Below are 25,999 nucleotides of genomic sequence, written 5' to 3' on the forward strand. Positions count from 1 at the left end.
CCCGCATGCTGGTTTTCGACTGGAGCGGTCTTCCCTGGACGATGATGGTGATGTTACGGAAGAGATGAAGAAAAAAAAAAGTAAATATTGTGGAAACGGAGTAAAACAGGGGATGTGGGGACAAAATGTCTGAAAACGATAGAGATCTAATTAGTTGCCATCGAGATGGTGAAGAGACAGGGAAGGGGGAACGAAAAAGTTAGTGACAAAAAAAAGATCTTGTTAGTTCCAATGAAGATGGTGGACAGGGACGGGGATCGAGAGAATCGGGCGGATGTTAGTGTCGAACCTGTAGGTGGAGTTTATACTTTCTGAACGAGGATAAACACATTACACTTGTATATCAATGTGTTTAAGGTACTGGTATATGAGAAGCATATATGAACTATCCCGACTCGCCAACACATCCCGAACCGGAACCTCAGGCGGTCTACCTCGGGCCCTAAGGGATTCCAGTAGCTTCGACCTGGCGTCACGATACTCTACGCACGACCACACGACATGCTCGATGTCCTGATAACCGTCGCCACAGGTGCAGAGACCGCTCTCCGCAAGCCCAACACGCCGGAGATGTGCGTTGAAGGTGTAGTGATCGACGATTATCATATATTGATGACCGGTATAAGCATTAACACTCTCTTTGATTTAATGCAACAAGCCCTGCGATCTGTTTAACAATGGTGTTGTCAGGTTGGATTTTCTGTAAATCCGGGCAAAACATCAATGGTGCTTTTCACTCATCGTAGGATAATCACAGGAGCTCTTCCGTTGCAGTTCTTTGGTTCAGAGGTCACTGTGGTCGATCAAGTTAAATACGTCGGGGTTATTCTTGACTCAAAACTGAATTGGTCTGCTCACATTGACTTCAGAATTAAAAGAGCTGGCATGGCTTTCGGCCAATGCAGACGAGCTTTTGGAAAATCATGTGGACTCAAACCCAAATACATTCGTTGGATCTACACAACTATTGTTAGACCAATTTTAGCATATGGATGTCTTGTATGGTGGCAGAAAGGAGAAGTCGCGACAGTTCAGTCAAAGCTAAATCATCTCCAGAGGATGGTCCTAATGGCGATGACAGGAGCATTCACGACAACTCCTACTGCTGCTCTAGAGGCGCTACTGTGCATTAAACCACTACATGTGTTCCTAAAACAAGAAGCATTATCTTGTGCATACCGTCTTAAGGTTACAGGGCTTTGGAACAGTAACCCATTAGATTATGCTACCAGCCACACTCGCTTGTGGTCTCAAATGGTTACATGGGATGAGTATTTACTCGCTCCTAGTGACCTAACTCTCACGTGCAGTTTTTCTTTCAAAACATTCAATGTGAGCTATCCTCTTCGTGAGGAATGGTTGGCTGGAACGACAACTTGATGAACACATAGTTTGTTATACGGACGGTTCTCTGTTGAATGGTCGTGCTGGTGCTGATGTCTACTGTCGTGAAATGAGACTGGAGCAGTCTCTTTCACTTGGTAGATACTGTACTGTGTTCCAAGCAGAAATCTACGCAATTCTGTGTGGAGTACAATCGGCACTTCAGCAGAGGATCTGTGACTCACGGTCGAATCTAGTGATCGCATGTCGAACTCAAATTGAAGACCTCAGCATTTCAAATGCTGTTTACTTCTTATGGGTACCCGGCCATTCTGGTATTACTGGAAATGAATGAGCTGATGAGTTGGCTAGAGCTGGTGCAACGAATGATTTCGTTGGTCCTGAACCAGCTTTACCACTTTCAACAAGTTGGATAAAGCACAAGATTCGTTCTTGGGCTGCATATAAACATGCCAGCTACTGGCGCAGCTTGCAAACTTGCGCTCAGACAAAAGCATTTCTACCAGATTTAAATCTGAAAATGTCAAAGTGTCTACTGCATTTCTCCAAGCATCATTGCAGTATTCTGGTCAGAGCTCTGACTGGACTATGCAAACTCAATTATCACATGGTTACTATTCAACGTGCTGAGTATTATTCGTGTGATTCGTGTGAATGCGATTACGGTACTTCATATCATCTGATATGTAACTGTCCCGCATTGACGCAGCTACGTATCCGGGTTTTTGGTTCTCCATACCGGGTTGAGTCTGTGTATGCGGAGCTAAAATTGAAGGATATTCTCTCGTTTCTTACCCAATGTGGTAAGGAGCTATAGACAGAAGGGTTCATCGTTCTTCCTGGAGTTAATGAATCCCTTCTGTATTCACCTTAAATAGGGTTTAGCAGATTGTTTGGCATCCTTTAGGGGGTACCGAATTTACTTCTGCTGGTACATACTGCGAATCGTTCTGCATTCTTCCGGGAGTGCAGAATGATGTCGAATGATGTTGGAGGTTTTATTAACAGCAGACTGTTCGGGACCTCGTAGAGGTTCAGAATTTACTTCTGCTTCCACTAAATGTGATCCTCAACAGATTGTTCAGCATCCCTTAGGGGTGCAGAATTTACTTCTGCTTTTATGTGTTTTTGTGTCGTCAATTTTTCCCATCCTCCTACTCCAACCCTTACCATTTCCTTTCAATCCTTCCCTCTTATATATCGTGAAAATGATGCTAAAAACAAATTGATGACAAGGCACAAATCTCCAAATATCAAGGAGAACGTGCCATTTGAGCCAATTTGTTCTGATTCCCATATACTGCTATTAAACTTTATCCCAACCCGACTTTCGGTTCCGGAATTACAGGGTGATTAGCACCAAAAAAGAACAAAGATAGTCTCACACGTTTCTCAAAGATGGCAGAACCGATTTTCACAAACTTAGATTCAAATGAAAGGACTTATGGCCCCATAGAAAGTTAATGAATTTCATTTGGATCCAACTTCCGGTTACAAGAAATATGGAATTACTAGAAAATATGTTCCAATTTATGAAAAAATGCGCATTCAATGTTCTTAAAATTTCTTAACCGATTTTCACAACCTAAGAAAAAAATAAAAGTTCTTTGAAAAGTCCCCGAGAAGTTTATCCAGACTCAACTTCCGGTTCCGTTATTACAGTGCGTTTAGTGAAAATTTTCAATTTCATGAGTATTTTTTCACAAGCGATGGCGAAACGAGGTGCACCTTCAATAAAACGTACTGTTAAATTCATCTAGTAGACAGATCTTGTTAGTTAGTGAATATATGGAACAGCTTTCAGACGACTAGTTCCCGGTTTCCACTTCCGAAAGCACGGATAATAGTGAAGAAAAAAATAAAAACTCCAAAAACGGAACTCATTTCGATTTCGCAGCAACGGTTAAACAAATTTTCACAAATCATTATTCAAATTAAATCTTTTATTGTCTTAGAATATACGGTGCCATTTCATGCAGATCCGACTTCCGGTTCCAAAACAATAGGGCGATGAGTGTCAAAACTGGTACGCGTAGGTACGGTTGGTAAGGACTACAATAAACGATTCCATTGCACAGAGCTACACCAAAATTTTGATGAGTGCTACACCAGTAGCATCGGTGCAGAAAATGTTTAGCACTGGTGTAGTGCAATTGGTAAAAACGAACGGTTTTAGTGCAGCTTTCGCTACCCCGACATTAAATCTATATTTTTTAGATAAAAAATATGAAAATCTGTAAAACTTTAGTTCAATTTGTACCTACTTATTAATATTATCACAAAATCATGATAACGATGCTTTTATATAAAAGTACCCTTCTGGCCTTTCTCGTATAGAAAGTTTATGCAATCACTTGAAAAAGTTTAGTTTTCGTGATTCACGTGTGATTCAAACGACATGGGAATAAACTTGTGGGAATCGTGTCATAACTGTTCTAATAATTGTCGTTTAAAATATTTTTTCCGTTTAGCAGTGAAAATCGGCGATCACGTTTCCAATGAGTTTATCGCTTCGTCCGGAACTCCGCAGGGTAGCCAACTCGGGCCTTTAATATTTTTACTGTATTTCAACAACGACAACTTTACTCTAGAGGGCCCTCGTCTATCGTTTGCCGATGACGTCAAGATCTACTATTACATTCGAAGCCCAGAAGATGCAGGTTTTCTTCAACGACAGTTGTTGAGCTTCGCCGAGTGGTGTGAGTAAACCGTATGAAATTGAATCCTGACAAATGCTCGACCATCACGTTCTCGAAGAAGAAAGAGCCATTTCATTTTGATTTTTTTCTGGAAGGATCCCCGATAGTCAGAACGATGTGTGTTAAAGACCTTGGTGTCTTTCTCGATGAGCAATTGACATTCAAGCAACACATCAGCTATATCGTTTCTAAAGCTTCTCGCAACCTAGGATTTGTAATGAGGATGGCTAAACATTTTACAGACGTGCACTGTTTAAAATCTCTGTTTTGCTCGCTTGTTCGTTCATCCTTGGAGTACTGTTCTGTCGTTTGGAACCCTCACCACATAAACGGAGTTCATAGAATCGAATCGATACAACGTAGATTTATTCGCTTCGCTCTACGGCGTTTACCGCGGAACAATCCTCACCAACTACCAAGCTACGAAAGTCGCGGGTTATTATTCGGTCTCGATACACTACAAGTTCGTCGAAATGTTGCACGTGCTTTATTGATAGCAGATGTTCTGACCGATAAGATTGACTGCCCTGCTTTGCTCCGCGAAATTAATATCAACGTCCGACCCCGGCCTCTTCGCAACAGTGCATTTCTTCGACTTCCTTTTCGACGAACTAACTACGGTGCTAACAATGCAATTATTGGCTTGCAGAGATCATTCAACCGCGTTTCATCAGGATTTGACTTCAATCTATCACGCAGTAGGATACTTGGAAATTTTTTATATATTACTAGAAATGTCTGTTGATTATACCTAAATAAATAAATAAATAAATAAATAAATAGTGAAGAGTATTAAATATAAGTGAATAATTATTTTTTTTATATATTTTATGGTTTCTTGACAACGATGAGACATAGAGTTTGCAAGCTTCTGCAATCTGTCAATTGAAATACTTTTTCAAGCCGTTTAACTTCAATCCACAATTCTGGTTTGGTTATCATCTTCGTTGTATTTTTATTCAATTCAGTTTTTACCATTCTTCATTGGTTCTCTGGCGGTTGAGAAGGCTGGTTCAAAACGTTTACTTTTTGTAATAAAAATTTTTTGGCCGTTTTTGAATCTCTTCCCATCGTAACCGTAAACAACAAATATTATATGGAAACCTATATATATTTGCACAAAATTTCTGTTCTACTAGCTACACAAATAAAAATTGAAAATCTTATTAAAAATAAAATTTACTTAAATTTACAACGAGCAGGGTTCAAAACAAAACACACCTATTTTATTGCACAGCCCTCAACAAACTGTTTCCGAAACAATCGATGTTTCTATGAAAACAAGAGAGACCGATCAGAATTTTTCACAACGCTGTTGTGCCATAAAATTTAACTTCTATAATGTATAGGTTGCATTGGTTGCAATGTTAGCGGAGCGACGCAATTTCAAACTGTATGTATGGTTCTTATCTATTTTATTGCTTTTCAGTGTATATACATAGCTATAGCATATTACAAATTTTTCAAAACAAATCGAGTTCGTATATATTTCTTGGTTCGAGTGTCGTTCGAATAATATTTAACTTATTGTGACGAGCCAATTCGAAACATACCAATGCACTCAAATTTCGGATGGGTGTGAGTTAGTATGAATTTTTTTTTCGTTAAAAATGTAAAACAAACATCGGTGCAGCACATTTGGCATCACTGTCGAGGAAACCCGGTCGAGCAAGTCTGTGTTATGGCCTTGGACATTACCTAAACCATGCTTATCAGATTTCATCGCAATCATGCATTCGGCCGGTCACAAATTTTTCCTGGACGCGACAGAAAGGAAAACGATAGCCTAGAGAATGTGGAGGGTTGTGTTTATATCCTTGAGTAATCCATTTTTGCCGAGGTGAGCTAGAGCTGTGAAGCTGGCTTTGATATTCACGAAACCAGGGCACGTGTAAACAGGCGACCACCCAGTCCGACGTGACTCGATGGTGAAGACTGGAGGTTACACTTTGTTGGTCCGGCTATTTCGGTGAGGTCTGCATTAAATTTCAATGGAACTTTCCCGAGCATTTTATTCAGCTAGATATCAAACACTGCATGTGAAGAACACATTCATCCAGAAAACCAGCACATGGTGAGTTGCACCATAAAACATTGGCTGCAAAATATCGGACAACGAAGTAATTTCAAAACCATTAATGAACCGAATGGGTTAATAAAGGTAATAGCATCACAAAAATTTATGTTCTATCAATGAAATGAATTACGTCATAACTTAAATGTTACTAAAATAAGTGAATTATTTATGTTTTGCTTGTCACTTGGGTTTGTCCGCCATCAAACCAGTAGTTGTTTAATATTGTGCATTGCGCCCTCAGACGTAGATCGAATTGTTAATTTAGTTGATTGCTTGAAGCTTATGACTTCATAGCAATCGAGAGTGTTGTTGCTTTCTGACACCAGAGAACGAAAAAGGAAGTTGTTGAAAACGCTGTGACGTTCAATTTGTCATCTATTTTTTCTATATTATATGTCAGTAGGATCCATAGTACTAGCCATGCAATGATTCTGTACACTAAGAATCGGCTGCGAAGTCTGTTGAAACAGAAAGGCCAAATTCCACAAAAGGAATGTAATGCCAGGACTTTGCTTTTTATTTTCACATTTTATCATTGCCAACGAAAAACAGAATGTGCTTGATGTTAATACAATGTATAACAGAACAACAATGAAAAAATTTGATTACCGTTGCAATGATTATTAACCCTTAAATGCGTAATTTTTCTTCCTTTGAAACCCCATTTTTTAAATAAATCGATCTTCTAAAAAGCAGAAACGATGATACAATTCTTGAAATTTACTTCACATTTCTATAAAATCGATAAAATTTAACATCAAATATTTTTTTTATGATATACTCCATGCTACAAAACAATGCAACTTCGGGGTTGAAGAAAAGGCTCTTTATTTTTGTGTAGTGAACTTTAGTTATTAATATGTCGTAAAATATCAATCAAACGATTATTCACATATTCAATGACATTTTGCGCTAAACTAATTCTTTAGGACATTACTCGAACAAATCCCACACTATCTTTAGTGTATAACTTTTTATTGAATTGGATTGTTTAGATTAATTGATGAAATTGTGGGAAAAACTAATTTAGAGTGTAATGTTTACAACAAAAAATTTCGTTACAATCTGTCAAGTAGATATTGAAATTCCTGTCAAATCCAGGCAAATCCCATAAATGTATCGTGAAATAGTTGAGAATCGACAATTCGACAGTGCTTCTTTTGGTAATATCGTTCAACGAGACCCAGACGACCCCGGGGCGAGCACTCAGCGGAACAAAAGCTCTCTGCATGCAAAGAAGATGAGAGATTACTGCAGGCATAATACGAACCATTTGATTCGGGAGGATGACCTTTTTGGATGACAATTCGTCGGTCTGGTTCAACCAACAGACAAAGAAGTGGGCCGAACTTTATTTCTTCAATGTTTTATGAATATTGAAAACTATTATAAGGGTTAGACTCTAGCGGTAAATGAGTTACGATGCGTTACTTCTATGGAAGTTACGAAGTGTTATATACGTTGCTTTGCGTTTTAGTATATTACAGGCGTTGCGAAGTGTTACAAACGATACTGTTTTGAAAGTATAAGCGTTTCGAAGCGCTAGGTGCGTTACTTCTTTGTAAGTTATAGGCATTACGAAACGTTACATAAGTTATTTTTTCGTAAATTATAGGCCTAACGAAGCGTTACATGCGTTACTTTTTAGTATGGTACAGGCGTTACGAAGCATTGCAATAGTTGCTGTTTTGTAAGTATAGGCGATATGAAGTGTTAGATGCGTTACTTCTTTGTACGTTATAGGCAATACGAAGCGTTACATACGTTGTTTTTACGTAAATTATAAGCGTTACGAAGCGTTACATGCGTTACTTTTTATTATACTACAGGCGTTACGAAGCGTTACAAAGGTTACTGTTTTGCATGTTATGGGCGTTACAAAGCGTTCGATGCATTGCTTCTTTGTAAGTTATAGGCGTTACGAAGCGTTATATACGTTATTTTTTCGTAAATTACATGCGTTACTTTTTGTGAATCATAGGTGCAACGAAACGTTACATGCGTTAGTTTTTAGTTAGTTATAGGCGCTAAGAAGCGTTACATGCGTTACTTTTTAGTAAGTTGTAGGCGTTACAGAGCGTCATGAAGTGCACTAAAAGGCGTTACGAAGCGTTAAATGTTGCGTTACTTTTTGTAAGTTATGACGTTACGAAGTGTAACAATTGTTACTCATTTATAAGTTACAAGCGTTACTCGTGTTATTTTTTAGTAGGTTATAGGCGTGACGGAGCTTTTGTAATTTAAAGGCTTTACGAAGCATTGCATACTTAACTTTTTTAGAAGTTACAAGCATTACAATGCGTTACTTTTCAGGAAGTTTAAGGCGTTACGAAGTGTTACTTTTTGTAAATTATAGGCGTTACGAGGTCTTACTTTTGAAAGTTACAGGCATTATGAAACGTGACATGTGCAACTCTGTAGAAGTGTTTGGCCTTACGAATCGTTAGTGTTTTGTGAGTTGTAGGCATTACGTGCGTTACTCTTTTGCTCGCTATAGGCGTTAGGAAGTGTTACATGTGTTATTTTTTGTAAGTTAGAGGCGCTTCGAAGCGTTACATTGGTCACTTTAAATAAGTTTTAGGCGTTACGAAGCATCACTTGCTTTACTTTTTTGTTAGTTATAAGCGTTACAAATCGTTAAATGCGTAGCTTTTATGTAAGTTAAGTTAGCTGTTTTGTTAGCTGTTACAAATCGTTACATGAGTTACCTTTTTAAAAGGTAAATGTTAAATGTTACGAATCGTTATATGCGTTACTTTTTGTAAGTTATAGATTATAAAAAGCGTTACAAGAGTTTTGCCATCTCAATTTTAGCATATTGAAGAGTCACTTTTTTACAAAACATATTGAAAATGTAAAATTTATGAAATGATTAGAAATGATCTTACAACAACATGGAATACACTGATCAGAGTTATCGAAACGAAAACTTGCATCTAATTTTGAAGGAAAATGAGCATAAATATTATTGCATGAAGATCCATAACTATTATTCCCGTAACTAAAACTTCTTCCTGTATCTTCTGCTCAGTAAATCTTGGAGGTGACTTTATTGTTTTATTCTACCCATGAAGGAATCATCAGTTCTTTTCTTAATATGAGAGTATTCAGTAAATTGAAATGTTATTTCACAAGATTCAACGGTTTCGATCCTGAATCCGAAACCAGCAAAGCCAAAGTAAATTTGTATGACCATCTACTAATATGACCTATAAGTTTAGAAGATATTTTCCGTTCTCCACGATTTGGCTGTGCTCTATGCAGTGAATTGTCGTCATTAAAAGTAGGAATGTAAATGATCTCAGAATATATTGCATCATCACGAGTCTTGTGGATGGTTGTGCTATATAAATATTTAGAAGGTTTTAGACATGTGATACAGAAATAACATGACAGTAAACGTAAAGCGATCTAATACAATAAGTCACTAATTTTATTTGAATACTTCATAATGACAGTACAAATGGAAAAGTGTCTGTTAAAATCACCAGTAAAAGGCATACCAAGAATTAGGTACATAAGTAATCTTCAGTAACCTTATTTTTTATCTGAGGACCCCTCCCAAGACGAAATCCTGGGTATTGGTCTGGCCTTACTACTTTTTTGTCGATAATTTATGGTTATTTCACTTGTAAAATCACTAAGAAGCATAAAAAATATATTGATGTGCATACAAACACGTAGCGGTTCGACATTCCCCTACCCACACCCCCTCCACCAACCCTTGTTTCCAATTTACCTAACCACTTTTCTTCTCTCTCTCACCTTCTAAGTAAGAGTACTAATACTGTTATGCTTGGTGTCATCAACTAGTTATAGTGTTATAAATTTAGTTCTAACTGTTAGTTTTCATAGTAGTGTCAGGCCTAAGTGTATATGTTGGATCATTGTAATCTGTTGATACAAATGATGAGGAGGTTTTATGCCTGCTGGAGAGAGGTTGCTAAATTTCAACTCCACTGGGATTTTCCCTGCTCCAAATAAATAAATAAATAAAAAAATGCCGACGTGAGTCAGAGTACCAAATATCATGAAACCTTTTTTTTCAGAGTACAAATAGTATCCTCACACCATGATTTTACAGATATCAACTTGTTTGGTTTTACGCAAATGTGTTGGAATTCCAATGTAGTTTTAGGAACACATAAAACACTAATAGTACTGCTGCTGTACCATTTAATTCTACTATGTCACGTCATTACACTCTCACAAAGTTACTATATTCACAAAAGTGTATTAAACGTTATTATACAGATACATATTTCGGAATGTTATTTACATCCTTCCTCAGTATACCGGTTCTATAAGTCTATTTTAAACTTATAAAACCGATATACCGAGGAAGGTTGTAAATAACATTCCGAAATACGTATTTGTATAATAACGTTTGATACACTTTTGTGAAAATAGTGACTTTGTGAGAGTGTAAGGACGTGACATAGTAGAATTAAACGGTACAACAACAATACTATAAGTGACAATATTCTTCTAACAGCTCAAACGGAAATCTAGTGAGAAAAACACGTTTGCAGTCTAAAGGGGGGGGGGGGGGGGGTATAAGGGTCCATATGATGAAAAAAAATCATCATTTTTGCGAATTTTTTTAAAGAACTGTCGTTCAACAAAATAAATTCAAATATTTTGTAAGTTAAAAAGCATCATTCGAACAACATTTTGTAATTTTCCGTGGAAAAATATTGAGAAATAAGTCCGCGAAAAGGCATTTTTGAGGACGCTTCTTAAAAATCATGATTTGCGGTGTCCACTGTATCTCAGCGCAGACTAATCAGAAGTGAACAAATCAAAGCAGCATAGTTAGAGCCAGTGCAGTAAAATTTCATTCAATTCAATTGAAACTGAATGTGGAACACATTGACTATCTCTCCACTGCAGTAAACTTCACTCGCTGACACACACAAAGTTTGCTGACGGCCCGAACAAGCAGCATTCAGTTCATCACTCGTTTCTCTTCAATCGAGGCTCAGTTTAACCACCGTCAGTTGATCTCTTGAAGTAACAAAATATCTCTTTCAATAGTGTGAGAGCGGCCTTCAAATGAGGTTCATGTAAACATTCGAATTGGTTCAAGATAATAGATGAAAGCCTAATCAGATAGCTGAAATATCAATCACAGAATACACATAAATTAATTGTTTCCTCCTTAAGTTTTCATTTTTAACACTTTACTCCATTTATAATTCTATTCGTTCGAAATTGCTTACTACCAAGAGCGAAGACAATGAAGCAGCTAGACTACTTGGCACTTGAAACTGAGCAAGCAAAACTTCAAATGACTAGGTACGATTATTCAACTGACGATGAATTCTGGGAGCTTCACATGAAAATGGCAGCAAAAGTCAAATAAATTAGAAGGGATATACTGACGGTCAATGGCCATAAATTTCATTTTCATCTTATATTATTCGATCGAAAATGAAATTTTACCGCACTGGTTAGAGCAGAAGTTTTTTAGACCTCAACGTTTCTGTTTGATTTTTTTAAATATGTTTTAATTATTGGTAATTGTTTAAATACAAAAGTACGATTTTTTACGAAAAAATCGGCCATTTTGTAGCTGTAAAACCTCCCCATAGTAACAAATAACGAAAAGGAAAACGTTGGGGTCTGGTTTTCCATATGTAGAAAGTGTGTGCAAAATTTGAAAAAAATTGGTGCTGTAGTTTTTGAATGACGCGTTTAAAGATTATTGTCTATAAAATCGAAGGAAACAATTTATTACTCAAAGGAGCACGTAGGCTCTAACATTCTCAAAAAGCCATATTTTTTCTTTTGTATTATGTTATAATGAAACATTTCGAGAATTTTTTGTCATGTTTTTAAGTCAATCGAAGCAGAAATCTTGGGCCTGTGTGCGCAGCACTTATTTCTTCGTAGTATGAGATCGGCAAAGATAAAGGCCCATAACTTGCTGAGTTTTGTTCCGATTGGCTTCAAAATTTCACAGAATATTCTTGAAATGTTTTACTATCAGAAAATAGAAAGAAAATAATAAATGATTTTTCAAAAGTGTTAGACCCTACCCGCCACTTAAAATCAGTTGCTTATCGCTGAGAGCACAAAATATGTCTAAACAGCTCGACTGCTAATGAAAAAATTAGATGAACCTGAAATAATACGATGATAGAAGTATCGTATAGATCGATAATGACAGATAAGATTCGTGGTTCGAAATAACCCCATGGCTCAAAATTTCCTACCTTCCCCTAAATAGATGCTAGCGTTGCGCACCATGTTCAAGTGCTTGTCAAATTTTGATTCTCCGTCTTCGGAATACTATTTCCTGCATCCCCGTCAGTTTTCATTTCACCAATAGACGGTACAACAAAACCGATTTCATTATCTTATGACAAGATATTGTTGAAATATTATTTTTATTAGTTTCAGTGGAGAAAATATTGCATAAAATTTCGTTCCAAATTTATTATTTTTCATAATTGTTTGGGATTTCGATATCGAACGAACTTTTTCGCATCTCAGAAAATGCTTTATCAAAAGATGATAAAGTCACCTGTGATTTAAGAAATCAAATCCTCTGAAATATATTTCTTTCTATTCCTCTGTATTTAGGTGAATTAACAAGCTACTCGTACTCGCAGATTAGTCCCATCTCGATTCTCCACATTTTTTTTTAATTTTTCATTGCCAACATTTGGAAGAAGGCCTAATTGTCCTATTTCATTTTATTTGTTATTAATTTATTAAATCGATTTATATTTTACATTTTATCAAAAGAACTTCTTGTTTGGGTCTTATAATCTTCCGGTGTAAGCAATTAGTTTTAAGGTCACACGACTGATTGGAAGCTCTACCGCCTTCCGTAACTACAACTTTTATTGATAACAAAGGCAACATTCCAAGAACTATATATATTGACTTCAATAAATCGTTTTGACCGTGCGTTGATGTGAGTCAATCATCAACAATTCAAGCCATCCATCAAATGCATTCAGTTTTCGGTACAAATTTTCACAATGAGGTCAAGTGATATCGATGCTCTATCAACAATTGATTAATTGAGACTTCGAACCGGGTATCAATCTAGCGTTCACTGTGTTCCACATATCCTTGCGGTTGTGGAAAATAAATAATAGGGGAAAGTGTTGTAATATGGCCCTCTTAAGAAATCATTGAGGTATTTCTAAATGTGTTAATATGTTTTCCTCGAGTATGTAAATATTTCATTGCAATGCAGCTGAGATACATAATTTACAATTATTCCGGTAGAAGTAGTGAGAATCGATTGATATAAACATATTTTCCAAAATGATCACAACAAATCAGTAGTATGCCACACAACGAGAGGCATTATGTCCCACAACAATGATGCACTGTGCCCCGTTAAATGTCCGATAAGTGAATGTTTTGAGAGAATTAGTATGTCAAAGAAATTGCGGATAAAATGCTTATTTAGTCGAAGCAAAACCTTGCATCGAAAAGCTTAATGATATTTTCAGTTTTTTGTTTATATTTTCCAACAAACCATAACTGGAAAACTTGCATAGTAGAAAGAGCCTTCGAAAAAATATTGTTAGTGATAAAACTTTTGCTTAGCAAAGTCTTGAATGCTTAAGAAAGGAAAGGGGCGTTTTGGCCAGCAGAGGCACTTTAGAATACTTTCCTCTATATCGATTTCCCAACCCAGAAGGCCCGATAACCTTTTGCCTGCTCGTAAGTGACTTTTCGTTCGCTCCTTATCAGACCACCATTCGGTCCCGGACGGTGCATCGACAAGGGACTCGGCTCGAATAGCCCGTGTCGTACTCATATTCTTTTATTAATGTGTTTATTGGCATTTAATTTGATACTAGCTACACATACCCACGCCTATCTTCATATCGAGGGACACGATGTAGTGTGTTTTTGTTTATTGAAGAGGAGAAATAACCGTATGTGACAGAACACACAATGCGGAAATTTTGATTCCCTGTGGGAAATTGATGTCGCTGAAATAATGCGTAGAGAGATAATTTCCAACTAGTTGGTTTATAATTAAATTGAATGTTCGAAACACGCACGATGCATGTCGATAGCAAATTATCGCACAAAACCAATATTGTTGTTAAGCTAAATTGAAAATTTATGTTCCATATCCATCGTCCTTACTAGTTATGCAATAATATATGCGAACGATGTCAATTTGCTGTTCGACAGAAACGTGATATTGACAATTATATTACATAAAGTTCAAGAACACACATGACAATTACTGTGTTAATTGAAGTCTTACCCACGACTAACATGTGCAGTTCCCGTTTTTTTACACAGCAATATTATTAATATCGAACCATTTTACAACAGTGGATAGTAGTATGAATCAACCATGGTAAACGTATCAGCTATTTTCAATACAGAACTTGCATATTTTGATAGCCGTGCAGAGTATTCATAATAAGAACTGTACGGTATATTTGAGATAAATTCACACCAAATTAATTTATTTTCGATTTACAATCATATACTTGAAAGTCGCACCAAAAATAACAAACACAGAAAGCAATTATTCATTCGAATCCAACAAACTGGTGGGAAATAAAGAGTACTATATTGTTGACAACTCACTGGAATTACACGTTCGTATTGTGCCTTTCCAATCAATCGATGTGAATTTTGTTTGTCGTGTTCAAATAAATATCCCCATGTCTGGTGTGATAATGATACTATTTACATACGATTAAATGGGGATAAATTCGCTTAATTTATTTGCCAATAGTAATTATTAATTATTCCATGTGCATGGTTGAGTTGTACATGTTATCGATAAAATTGCAGATATTTTGTGATGCTAATTGCGTTAGTTTTTGACTGAAAGTAACTAACATGATCGTTAAGTGTAAGGAGTGTATCGAAAATAAGCTATCCACAAATTTTTCTTTCAAAGTATGAGAAAAAACGATATTTTATTCAAACTAAAAATTGATCTTTTATTGTACGAGGTTAAACTTGAGCCTTATGAAAACCAGATGAAATTTAAGTTATTCCTTCTCGAATTTTCGAACTTATGATCGAACGCTCTTCATCAAGTTCCGGACAAGTGTTGCCTCGCATTTCTTTGGCGCTTAAGCCCAAATTTTTTTTAATTCCGGCATGTTCCCAGTTGCCTTACCAGTCTTCTTGAAGACCCTCTTCCCGATTGCCCAGTAACGTTCGGTGGGTCGAAGCTGAGGGCAATTTGGTGGATTGATATTTTGTCGTGAATACGACTTACTTTACTATGGGGTGTCTTTTCAAAATTTACCCTCTGAGAGAGTGATAAGTTTTTGATCGTGAATATCTCTTGTTGTATCTAACGAATCAACATAATTTTTGCTACATGCCATCGGAAATATAATCACAATTATATGATAAAATTTTTCAGTTGTGTGACATAATATCAAATAGTTCAAAATTAAACTTTTCTGAAATGTTTGGTATAGACGAGTATCAAAGAGTAATTCATAAGGCGCGTTTGCCTTTCTCGTATTTTGAAAGCTCATAGCTCAGTGATCTGTGGAAGGATTTATATAATTTAACTACCAATAGAATCGAAATTTTTCAACTTAAACGTGTATAGCAAAAGCATTGAAGTATTTCAATAGTATACTATTGAAAAACCTATCGCATTTGACCCATGTCAACACCAGCCAATCAGAACAAAATATCTGCTGCTGTACAGCAAATCGTTCGAGAAAAATGTTCCGAAAAGTGGTGAATATCGTAGTGAGTTCCACAATTTTGTCCTTCTGAATGCTAAAAACGAATCCCTACAGCATATTGATAGTTTCTTTCAATAAATTATGCAAATCCGAAATGAAATAATCGACATTAAAATTCTTTATGCGGCTATTTTTATAGCCGTTAGGACCGCCCATTAGTGAAAAAGCTACAAACGAAATCACGTAAAAAGAAAGCTCCTAACAAAAATTGAATCAGTTTGGATTCTATAGCCAATGCGAGCAGATGTGTTTTGTACCGTTTGCAAAGCTAGTTTCGCTTCCGACAAGAGCGATTACGTCACAGCTGCCAGTCATTTGCATTGGTGAAAAAGCAACGGTGGAGAGCATTACACGAAATCAGCCGTTCTAATGGCTCTAAATGTTTTCTAAAGAACTATTAGGATTTCTTGCTCGCAAATCGAAGAAAAATATCCTCAGTTTAGTGCAAATCTAGAACTGTTTGATTTGATTATTGCACTTTTCGCTGTGTGAAATTCACAGTAATCTAGATCAAGTGAAGCCTTCTTTGTTGTTGCGAAAAATGTGGAAAAGGGGAATGCTTGCATAATTCATACAATTGATCAACTAATTGATATTCGGAAGTGTTAAGGAACATGTCAGTTGTTTTCGTATTCACGACATACAGTTATGTCTCTGAAATTACCCACCCGCCTTTTTCTCAACGAAATTTATACCCTTTTCTGCAAACCTTTTGAGAGTGGTTTTGGCATAGTTAACCGAAGCTAAATCCAGCCAAAACAGTAGAGATGTACTATGCTTGTTATATAAATGTAGCAATCTCTTCTGGAGACACTCAGATCGATAGATTTCTGCATTTATAGTTCCGGTAGTGTAGAAAATGGTTGACTTCAAACCACAGGAACATATTGCTTGCCATACCAGTACCTTTCGACCGAATATATCCACTTGAATCGACCTGTGCGCATCGCTCACATCCTCCCCAACGACGACAGTAAAGTATTGGGGACCTGGAAGGGTTTTTGAGTCCTCCTTTACATAAGTCTCATCGTCCATCAAAACGCTTGCATCCGGGCACTGCAAAAGACGCGAATACAATTTCCGGGCCCTTGTTGCTGCTCGCTTCTTCTGTTCTACACATTGTTTCAAGATTTTCTGCTTCTTGTAGGTCTTCAGGTGATTTCGCCTCTTGATACGCTGGATCATTCCGATACTCCTTCCTACTTTTTTTGCTAAATCACGTATTGACATTGATTTGTTCTTCATGATTAGAGATATCATTTTCTGGTAGAGTTTCGGGTTGGAAGAACCGGGTTTTCTGACTCTTCCTGGTAGCTCATCCAAAGAATAGTGTTGCACAAACTTATTAATGATGGTTTTAACACTGACATGATGAATTCCAAACCGCTTCGCCAATTTTCGTATAGTATTACCCTTCTCACTTAGTCATGTGTCCAGAACCTTAATTTTCACTTCCTTTTCAATGCGCGACATTTTGAAAACGCAGAATTTCAACTGCACTAACAAGTAAACAAACGAAAGCTAACAGCCAAACGCACAGCATGCTGTGATTTGAGCATAAAAAAACCATCACAAGAAGAAGAAGAAGATCCTGTTTTTTGATAATTAATTCTTTCATTACATTCATCAGTAACACGTAAATAACTGACTCTCGTTCTAGTTCTTTGATCACCAAGACCTGCGTTTGAGTTGCTTAAACTAATAGTACCATGCGTTTACTTCTAATAAAACTTGATGGAGACACATGATCTGTTATAAATCTGTTGTACACTCAAATATTCTGGTCGTTTTAAAAAAAAATAAACCAAAGTACATTGTAGCATCCAAGACTTCTTTATTTACTTACTAGTAAAAATTCAGAGTTGTACCAAAATCAGAAGTGAGAAAAAATATGTTTAAACATTTTTTTATTTTTTATGAAAGAAATTTAAATGTACTTTTGAAGGGTTGAAATTTTAAGTAAATTGTCTCCAGTCCATGTCTTCCCAATGTGAAAATGCTTATCCTTCCATACCCTTTTGTTAAAATGATTTTACCAATGTATCTACACAGAAAAAAATAATAAAATTTACACGACATGTAAATCAATAGTATGTTGAAATAGTCATAAGTTGAATCGAAAATTTGATTTAAACCCATGATCGATGTAAAATTAAATTGGATTGCAAAGATTATCCAATGAACAAGACTGTATATTTAAAAAAACGTTCAAAGTAACTTTCCATTCAATTGGCTGCTCTAAATATGTTCATGACATTTGATGTAAATTCACAAAATATTTTTATCTGTGTACAGTGTTTAAATTCTAATCCTGAACTGTTTTAATAGTTTTGGTATGTTTCGAAGCTACAGTTTTATAACTGTCCACACTTACTCAATTAGGTGAAGTTCCGGTAATTGACGAATTCATATCTTTTAGTACAAAATTGACTCCGTTGGCTCGGGTCCACTCCAACCCGTTTCAAGCGTAATGAAATGATGTCGATTTGATCCTTTATGCTTTCCTAGAAATGGCAAGATACGCTTTTCAAGGCACATAAAGATAAGGGAAACACTTATTTCACAACACCCGCAAACCGCGTGCCAGATTAGAAAGTTTTTTGCAAATTTCGATATTGATACTGATAGACTTGGCAACGAAATATACTTGCTCAGCAAGCTGACGGAAGACGACCTTAATGTAAGTTTCGTCATCCATTACGACATCGTGTGCAATTTCGTGTACTTTTTTGGAATGCGGGGTTTTGGAGAGATGTATTATTTTTCTTCGTGATCTTTCGATCCCTTTTATAACCACTTGTTTCGGGCACCTATACGCTCTTTAGAAGTTATTATTCCGGTGTGTCGTTTCTATTGAGTACATCCTTTAAGATTATATTATTTGTCAAGATTAATTGTATAAATCCTGATTATTTTATCTCCTTATTAAAACCCATTCTGTTCCTGTGATACTTGTCGTAATACTGTTGGACTATTTCTCTTACGCAAAACAATTGCTAATTTATAAATAATAGACTGAACTGAGCTTATCACATATATGGCAGGTTATTATTATCAAGAATATTTTATTTTGAACTTTCAGTAAGTTTAGCATTACTACAACTTTGCATGTTTTCAAACCTGTGCCAGTGCTCTTATTAGCATATAAACTTATAAGTGTCAAAAATAAATCGAACGGATTGTAATCTCTGGCCTTAGAGCTTTCTCTGTGGTTTTGATAGAAAATTATGGACGCTCATAGCTAAAAATAGAAAAATTGTACTGATTGACATTTCTATGTTTTCTCTATTTGCAGAAAACCGTACTACAAGTGGTAACGGCGGTGATGTGAGGAGTGCAATCATCAATAATCCAATTTGAATGCAACGACGGGGTGAAATGCAAAGCTCTAACTAGGGCCAACCGAGTGCCAAGAGTGGATGCCGAAAATATAATCCTATTTACGCTTCTAGAGCGCAAATATGAAGCAAACAGTGGTTCTTTTCATAATTGGTTGCACCGTTTTGGGAACGGCTTTCACGGGCGCTCAGAACTCTGCCAGCGGCGATCCTGCGCCTGGTCGGTCACCTGGTCCACCCGGAGTGCAACAAGTGACAGACAGCGAGCATGGTGAGCCAGTGGAAGATGCGCCACCTACTTTCATCCTAACCAGGGATATTGCCGATAATTGGCCACCGTTGACGTCGAATGACGTTCTGGATGCGTCGGATTTCGAAGACAAGGAAGTAGACGGTCCAGAACAGTTCACAGGTGACGTCAGCAGTGAATCGTCCAGTGTGCTTACTGCTTCTACCAAAAGTTCTATTCATGCTGTTGGTGAATTAGACAGTGAGGACCTGCTCCAAAGGCCCGACGATATTGCCGCGAACAACCCGTGTTCCGACAGTGTAGACGATTACCTGAAAGTAGAAGACGAAATAGTACCTGTAGAAGCCGAAGGCTCAGGTGGTAGCCAAAGCCTACAGATTGACGTCACTCATGACGTGTTCGATACTGCTAATGGAATTGTTCCGGGCGTCATCTATCAAGGTACGTACCGAATATCGTAGCTGAATTCCCCTTTATGTGCTCATAATCAACATGGAAAGAGACTTGTTGTATCTTGAATGAAAATCGATTTAACCATCAGTAGCACCTTCTGGTGGGTTGTATGACTGTCAATCAGCCGCACGCAGCGTTTTCATGCTATCTCTGTACTGTACGGGGTTGTTGATACAAAAAAACAACGCTAAGTGGGCAGAAGAGATACCGAAACTCTGGGGTGGTTGACATTCTGATCTAGCAGGGCGGATTATTTCGAGAGCAAATAAATGACGCAAAAAATCTAAAGAGAATCTAGCACGAATACAAGCAACGTGTTCAATGAGATGAAATATCAAACAGAGTTCGTTCTGTATGAACATCCCCTTGTTGGGTTCGTACATGTCGAATTAAGTTGTAACATGCTCCGGTGCCTGCGGGTGCTCGTTTGAGGCCATCGAAAGGAAGAGTCGTGTCATTATTTCAGTCCTTTCCCACCTCCCATTAGTGTTCATAGTGGCTACATGGTTAAAAGTATCTTCAAGGTTAGACAGTGATAGCATTTTCGCTGTATAGTCATCACACTAAATTATTTAACGAGGAAACATCTGCGAAATATCAGGCAAGCTTTGAAGTATTATTAAAGATAAACATCATCAAATCTGAGTGTTTTCAACTTTGTTTTAAATTTTTCTCTCAAAAATAAACGAGTAATTGTCCAGAAACAAGGTGAGCGTCATAGGTTACTCTGGCACAGCAAGCTCGTATGTTTTCTCAGTGCAACATCAATAATGGAAAGCGTAATTTTCCCGGGTAAGCGCAGTTTATTGCCCCGGTGAACGCGGTATCCCATATACGAGAGCGTATTTTCCACGTGGGTATTCTTTAAACGTGCTCAGTTACCGTTAGAGAAATAAAAGTGAAAGCATTATTCTACGATCTAAACGTGAACCAACGCGAATGATACTTTCTGACGTGTGTTATGCAATCAGTAAAAACCAATATTTTGGATCTGTCAAGCGGAGCTTGAGTAGTTACATGCATAACTGTACGAAAGTATTTTCAAAAATAGTTTTTTCGAACCTATCCAATCAGTACCAGAGTTATTCTCATTCAAATGGTTTTGTAAAATGTTTACCTTGGCTAGTCAACAGATGTTTTGGTGTTCGATATAAAAATATCGAATGGTCGTTATTCAGAAATTGAAAATGTTTTCAACCATCCAGTATCGATACCCTGTCTCAAATCTCATTCCCTGGAAAGTTTATGTTTCAGGAGAGCTGGAAGATGTTATTTTTCAACTCAATAACTCTACAAACATCGTCTCCATTTTCAAAATTACAGTAGTATGGAGTTTTGAAAATAATACCAACATTTGATCATAAATGATCATACCACTGCAAATTTGCAAGAATCCTAACGAGCATAAAATAAATCAGAAATCATCAAACCTCTTCCGAAATAAAACCAACAAAAACCAGTTGTATACGTTAGTTTGAACGTTAGTAAAAATCTCATACAGTAGTATTCAGTTTGAGACAAAAGAATGTTTAGAAAAATGATATTGTGTGGAAGAGACTGAAAATTTCACTACGTGGAGGATTCTTGGGTTGTGTTTCATAATCAGAGTAGTTTAATTGACAAATTGATCACCCCAAATAGGGTAAACTTGTTCGAATTTCAATTCTAGTTTTTTCGGAAATTTTCATTTTGCTATTTCATTAATCTGTCCTGTTGGTTCGTTGAATACCGATACAAATTAAAATAAGTGCATCATGGATTATACACGCAGAACCCGCAGATGACAACTAGAATGTTGTTGTATTGACTAACATATCTGTTGGTTTTGTCGTTACCATTCAGGTAAACGAAATTGCTGTATTCAAATGCTGTCACTTGGCGGGGAACGAAGACAGCTAAACTCAAACAAAAATCCTTTTCATTTCACCAGAAACGTTTCATACTGAAAATTTTCAATATAAATGTCATTTATGTTAGTTAGGTAGTGGCCGTTTCATGGAAGTGAAAGTATGCAGAAGAATTTTGAAACAAGTTTTCCATGTATTAAATAAATGTTTCTACAGTATAAATGATTTACTATCATCTGAGAGTATTTTCAAACAGTTTATGTAAATGTAATTGAAAACCTTTAACGCGTTAAAATTTGATGCTGATGTGAAGTAGTACTAAAGACAGTACTACTTTGATTTCGCTGTAAATAATTCACAAGTGTTAAATATTCAAATTTTATTCGATAGACTGATGATATTAGACTACAACAGAATATTATTCTCAACATTTGCTACTTAGTCATTGTAGACTAGCTGGCGCACCTTCTTGTGAACGTTCCTCATTAAATTCCGTACAGACTTCTTGGCGACAAGTTTAGACACTTTTTTCCAATCTTTTCCGAACTGTTGAATGGTTTCGGCTGCAGAGACATGTTTCCTAAGATGTGCCTTCGTTAATGCCCAAAATTCCTCAATTGGTCGAAGTTGTGGGCAATTTGGTGTATGCATGTCTTTTGGGACGAAAGTGACATTTTTGGTAGTATACCATTCTACCGTTGATTTCGAGTAGTGGCAAGAAGCAAGATCTCGCTAGAAGACAACATGATCCTTGTGGCTTCGAATCATGGGTAGAAGTCGATTTTGTAAATATTCCTTGATGTATATTTCGCTGTTCAATGAAGCAGTGGTGATGAAGAGTTTCGAAATCTTACCGCAGCTACAAATTGCTTGCCAGACCATAGCTTTCTCACCAAAATTTTTCGACTTCATTAGATGTCTCGGACTGGTTTAACACTTGCTCTTCTCGCACCGTATAATATTGTGGTCCCGGCAAGGATTTGTAATCGAGTTTCACGTGGGTTTCGTCGTCTATGATTATGCAGTTCAAATTTCCAACAAGAATCGTATTGTACAGCTTTCGAACCCTCGGCCTGATAGATGCTTCTTGTTTCGGACTACGTTTTAGTTGTTTCTGCTTCTTATAGGTTCGAAGATTCAAACGTTCTTTAGCACGAAGAACCCACTTTTTTGGCCACATCCCGAACTGAAACCTTCTTCTTTTGCTCGAACGCCTTCAGTATACGTTTATCCAACTGAGGGTTAGCAGGACCTTTTTTTCGACCCGTTTTCGGTTTATCCTCAAAGGTATAAGGAAAAACAATCAAGAAGTTCGGTTATCCTCACCGAACTTCTTGATTGTATTTCGCACGGCTTTTTCACTTACTTCTTCAATTTTTGCTGTCTTTCTAATTGACAGTCCGCGTTCTGTGCACCATTTGTACACAATTTTTCGACGTTGTTCTGCTGAAAGTTCACGCATTTCGAAACAAACTAATGAAAACGAATAAACAACTGCACAAGTGGTTAGAGAAGAGTGTAATCAACAGGGCGCAGACACAAAAATTGACAGATTCTGAACCATTGCGAAATGGCAGCGGTTTTTGTTTGCGTCCATACTTTCTGGGACAGTCTTTATCTTGATCAAAAAGCTCCCGGAGCCACCACCGCGTGGCACTCTCAGTCATCCGAATATATTTTTTTGGTTTCCACATCCGTCATTAATATTCTATCAAATTTTCAGCCTGATACCTGGACATTTGTAAAAGTTACGCTGTATTGAATATATCTGCGATTGAGTGAGTCTTCGATTTCAATTTTCAAAATGGAGTACAATTTGCAACAACGAGTTTTCATTAAATTTTGCGTTAAAAACGTGCAAATGTCAGAAGAGAGTTTCGGCAACGATAATCTCAAGAAAACAGTCGTATATCAGTGGCACAAACGTTTCAGAAGTGGCCGTGAAGTCCACGTCGTTTTCAGGTTTCATTGATTACAAGGGTGTTGTGTATCATGAGTTCTTTCCACATGGCCAGACCGTCAACAAAGAGTTTTATTTGGGCGAATGAGACGTTTTCCAGAAGCAATTCGAAAAAGACCAGATTTGTGGGCAAACAACTCGTGGATCTTGCACCACGATAACGCACCATCACACAATGCCATCGTTATCCGTGAACATTTGGCTGAAAACGAAACGTATACCATCCAGCAATCAACGAATTCATCTGATTTGGCTCCCTGCCATTTTTTCCTATTCAGCCGAATGCGTTTCAGCCCTTGAGATGAGATTATGGAAATATCGCAGATGGTTCAGATGATCATACCGAAAACAGAATATAAAAAATGCTTTGAGGATTGGATCAAACGCTGGCATAAGTGGGTTGCAGTCGATCGGGAGTACTTTGAAAGGGAATATCGATTTTGATGAATAATCTTGTATTTATAATTTTCTAAATAAATTCTGCAACTTTTTGATTAAGGTGGTATATGACGGTTGAATTTTTGTATTTGGTTCCAAAGGGTTTAACCATCGAGAATCGATTGAATCCATAACGTTTACTAGGTGGGCCAAAATATATGAAGTGACCAAAACACCTCTGTTACCCTACTAAAACTATAAATTGGAGTGAGATCAGCTGTCTCGGATTTCGAATCATTGACACTCACTGTGAGATGAGAGTTTTCGTGGGGCTATAACAGTAGTATTGCATAATTTTCGAAATATTTTTTGAGGCATTGCGTATTAAAGGCGAAACAATGACATTTTAGTCGATTTTATCATAATTCGTTAATTGAAACTGAGTAGCGCGACGACTATTGGTATAATAACACTAGATGGTATCAAATATCTATAAATTCATGAAGTTACCCTTGTTAGCCGAGAACAAAATACAGTTGCAGTCTGTAAGATTCATTCAAACGCGACATAAAGCCATAACGAATACAACTTCTCGTCATTGGACAAGCAAGGTGTTCATGAATTGCATCGTACATTGAATCAGATTACTTGAAAAATTCATATTTTTTCCGGATACCAACAGGACAGCTGTGCAATATTATCGGCCCTTTGGAGATTACTAAACTTACATGACATCTGCAAACTATTCTGATAAGGTTTAGTTGAAATGTTATAACTGAATTGTCAACCTTTGACCCACAGATTTTTCGATCAATCTTCTTGAGTTTTCAATTTCCGGTACTGAATTATACACAACATCATGTGTTTCGTTTTTGCTCCAGCGGTACTACTTCACAGAACTCCATCCTTCATGTTGGATACTTTTTCAAAAGGCATCACCTAACTTGCCACATTGAATCTTATTCCTTAACTTAGCATCGCTCCGAGCGTTGTAAGTGGGTTTTGTTTTTACGGTTGAGCGATCGTAAAAAGAACCGAAAAGATTACTGGAAATTGCTTTACTATCGTTGGCTATAATCTTTGCCGTGCTCCACAGTTCAATTTTCCACTGGCATAAGACGAAGGAAGAGCTTCTTAAAGGTGCTATCCGACCTTTGACATATTCGACGATTTACTGTACACCTTATTGCCAATGGGAGAAGAATTTGTTCTTGTCAGTTACTCGGTAAAGTTTCTTCAGCCTATTTCAACTTTGATATCGTGGATTGATTTATTCACTAAAAATATTTGTTTTCAGTTGGATTTTGGCATTTCATGTTGTAATATATCATGTGCTTAAGTAATTTAGCGAATAATATCAATAATACTTTCTATTTCCTACATCTTATTAAATATACAATATTTCCAAGAAAAACTCCAGGTCTTCAAGTATAACAAAGTATTTTTTTAATAAAAATATAAATACCAGCCCGTACGTGGCAGTTCTAGTTCGAACGAATTTCGTGTGCCAATCACAAGGTTTTTTCTCCGAAACGGAAAGACTTTTTACGAATATCATCCTGTTTTTTTTTATTCAAAGGTTGACGCGTCTCATGCTAACTATAAAGCAGATTCGAGTGAATAATTAATTCGAATGAAAATCATGGTAGGAAATGCTATATCGAAACCGGATGGAACATAAAGCTTATGAATAATAAATTTTGCACGAAACGCTTTCGCTATATATTTTGAAGTACGTTGAAAAAGGTTTTATATTTTGCATTATGATTTTAATCGATAACTGTGGCAATCGGAGTCTTCAAAGACGTAACACTGAACACCCTTGCTTTCAAAGTAAGGTATATAAATGAAACACTTGTTTTCGTTCGTAGCGGTTTGCTATTTTGGGATTTGGAATTAATTATAAACTGAAACTCTTCTCAGATTTCTTATTTACCTTA

At 36.9% G+C, this 25,999-nt stretch overlaps 1 protein-coding gene across 13 annotated transcripts in view; it reads left to right on the plus strand.

The window, feature by feature from the left end:
- Window positions 1–25,999, plus strand: part of LOC131425318 (uncharacterized) — a 348,726-nt gene that overhangs the window by 45,944 nt on the left and 276,783 nt on the right. For all 13 annotated transcript variants that reach the window (XR_009228975.1, XR_009228974.1, XM_058587112.1 and 10 more), the window contains one exon: window positions 19,129–19,862. Coding sequence is in view for 11 of the 13 variants with exons in the window: in XM_058587112.1 (XP_058443095.1) it covers window positions 19,295–19,862 (568 nt within the window). In the remaining 2 variants the exon portion in view is untranslated. The remainder of the gene's footprint in view (window positions 1–19,128; window positions 19,863–25,999) is intronic.

Source organism: Malaya genurostris, chromosome 1, assembly GCF_030247185.1.
Source record: "Malaya genurostris strain Urasoe2022 chromosome 1, Malgen_1.1, whole genome shotgun sequence".
Classification (NCBI taxonomy): Eukaryota; Metazoa; Arthropoda; class Insecta; order Diptera; family Culicidae; genus Malaya; species Malaya genurostris.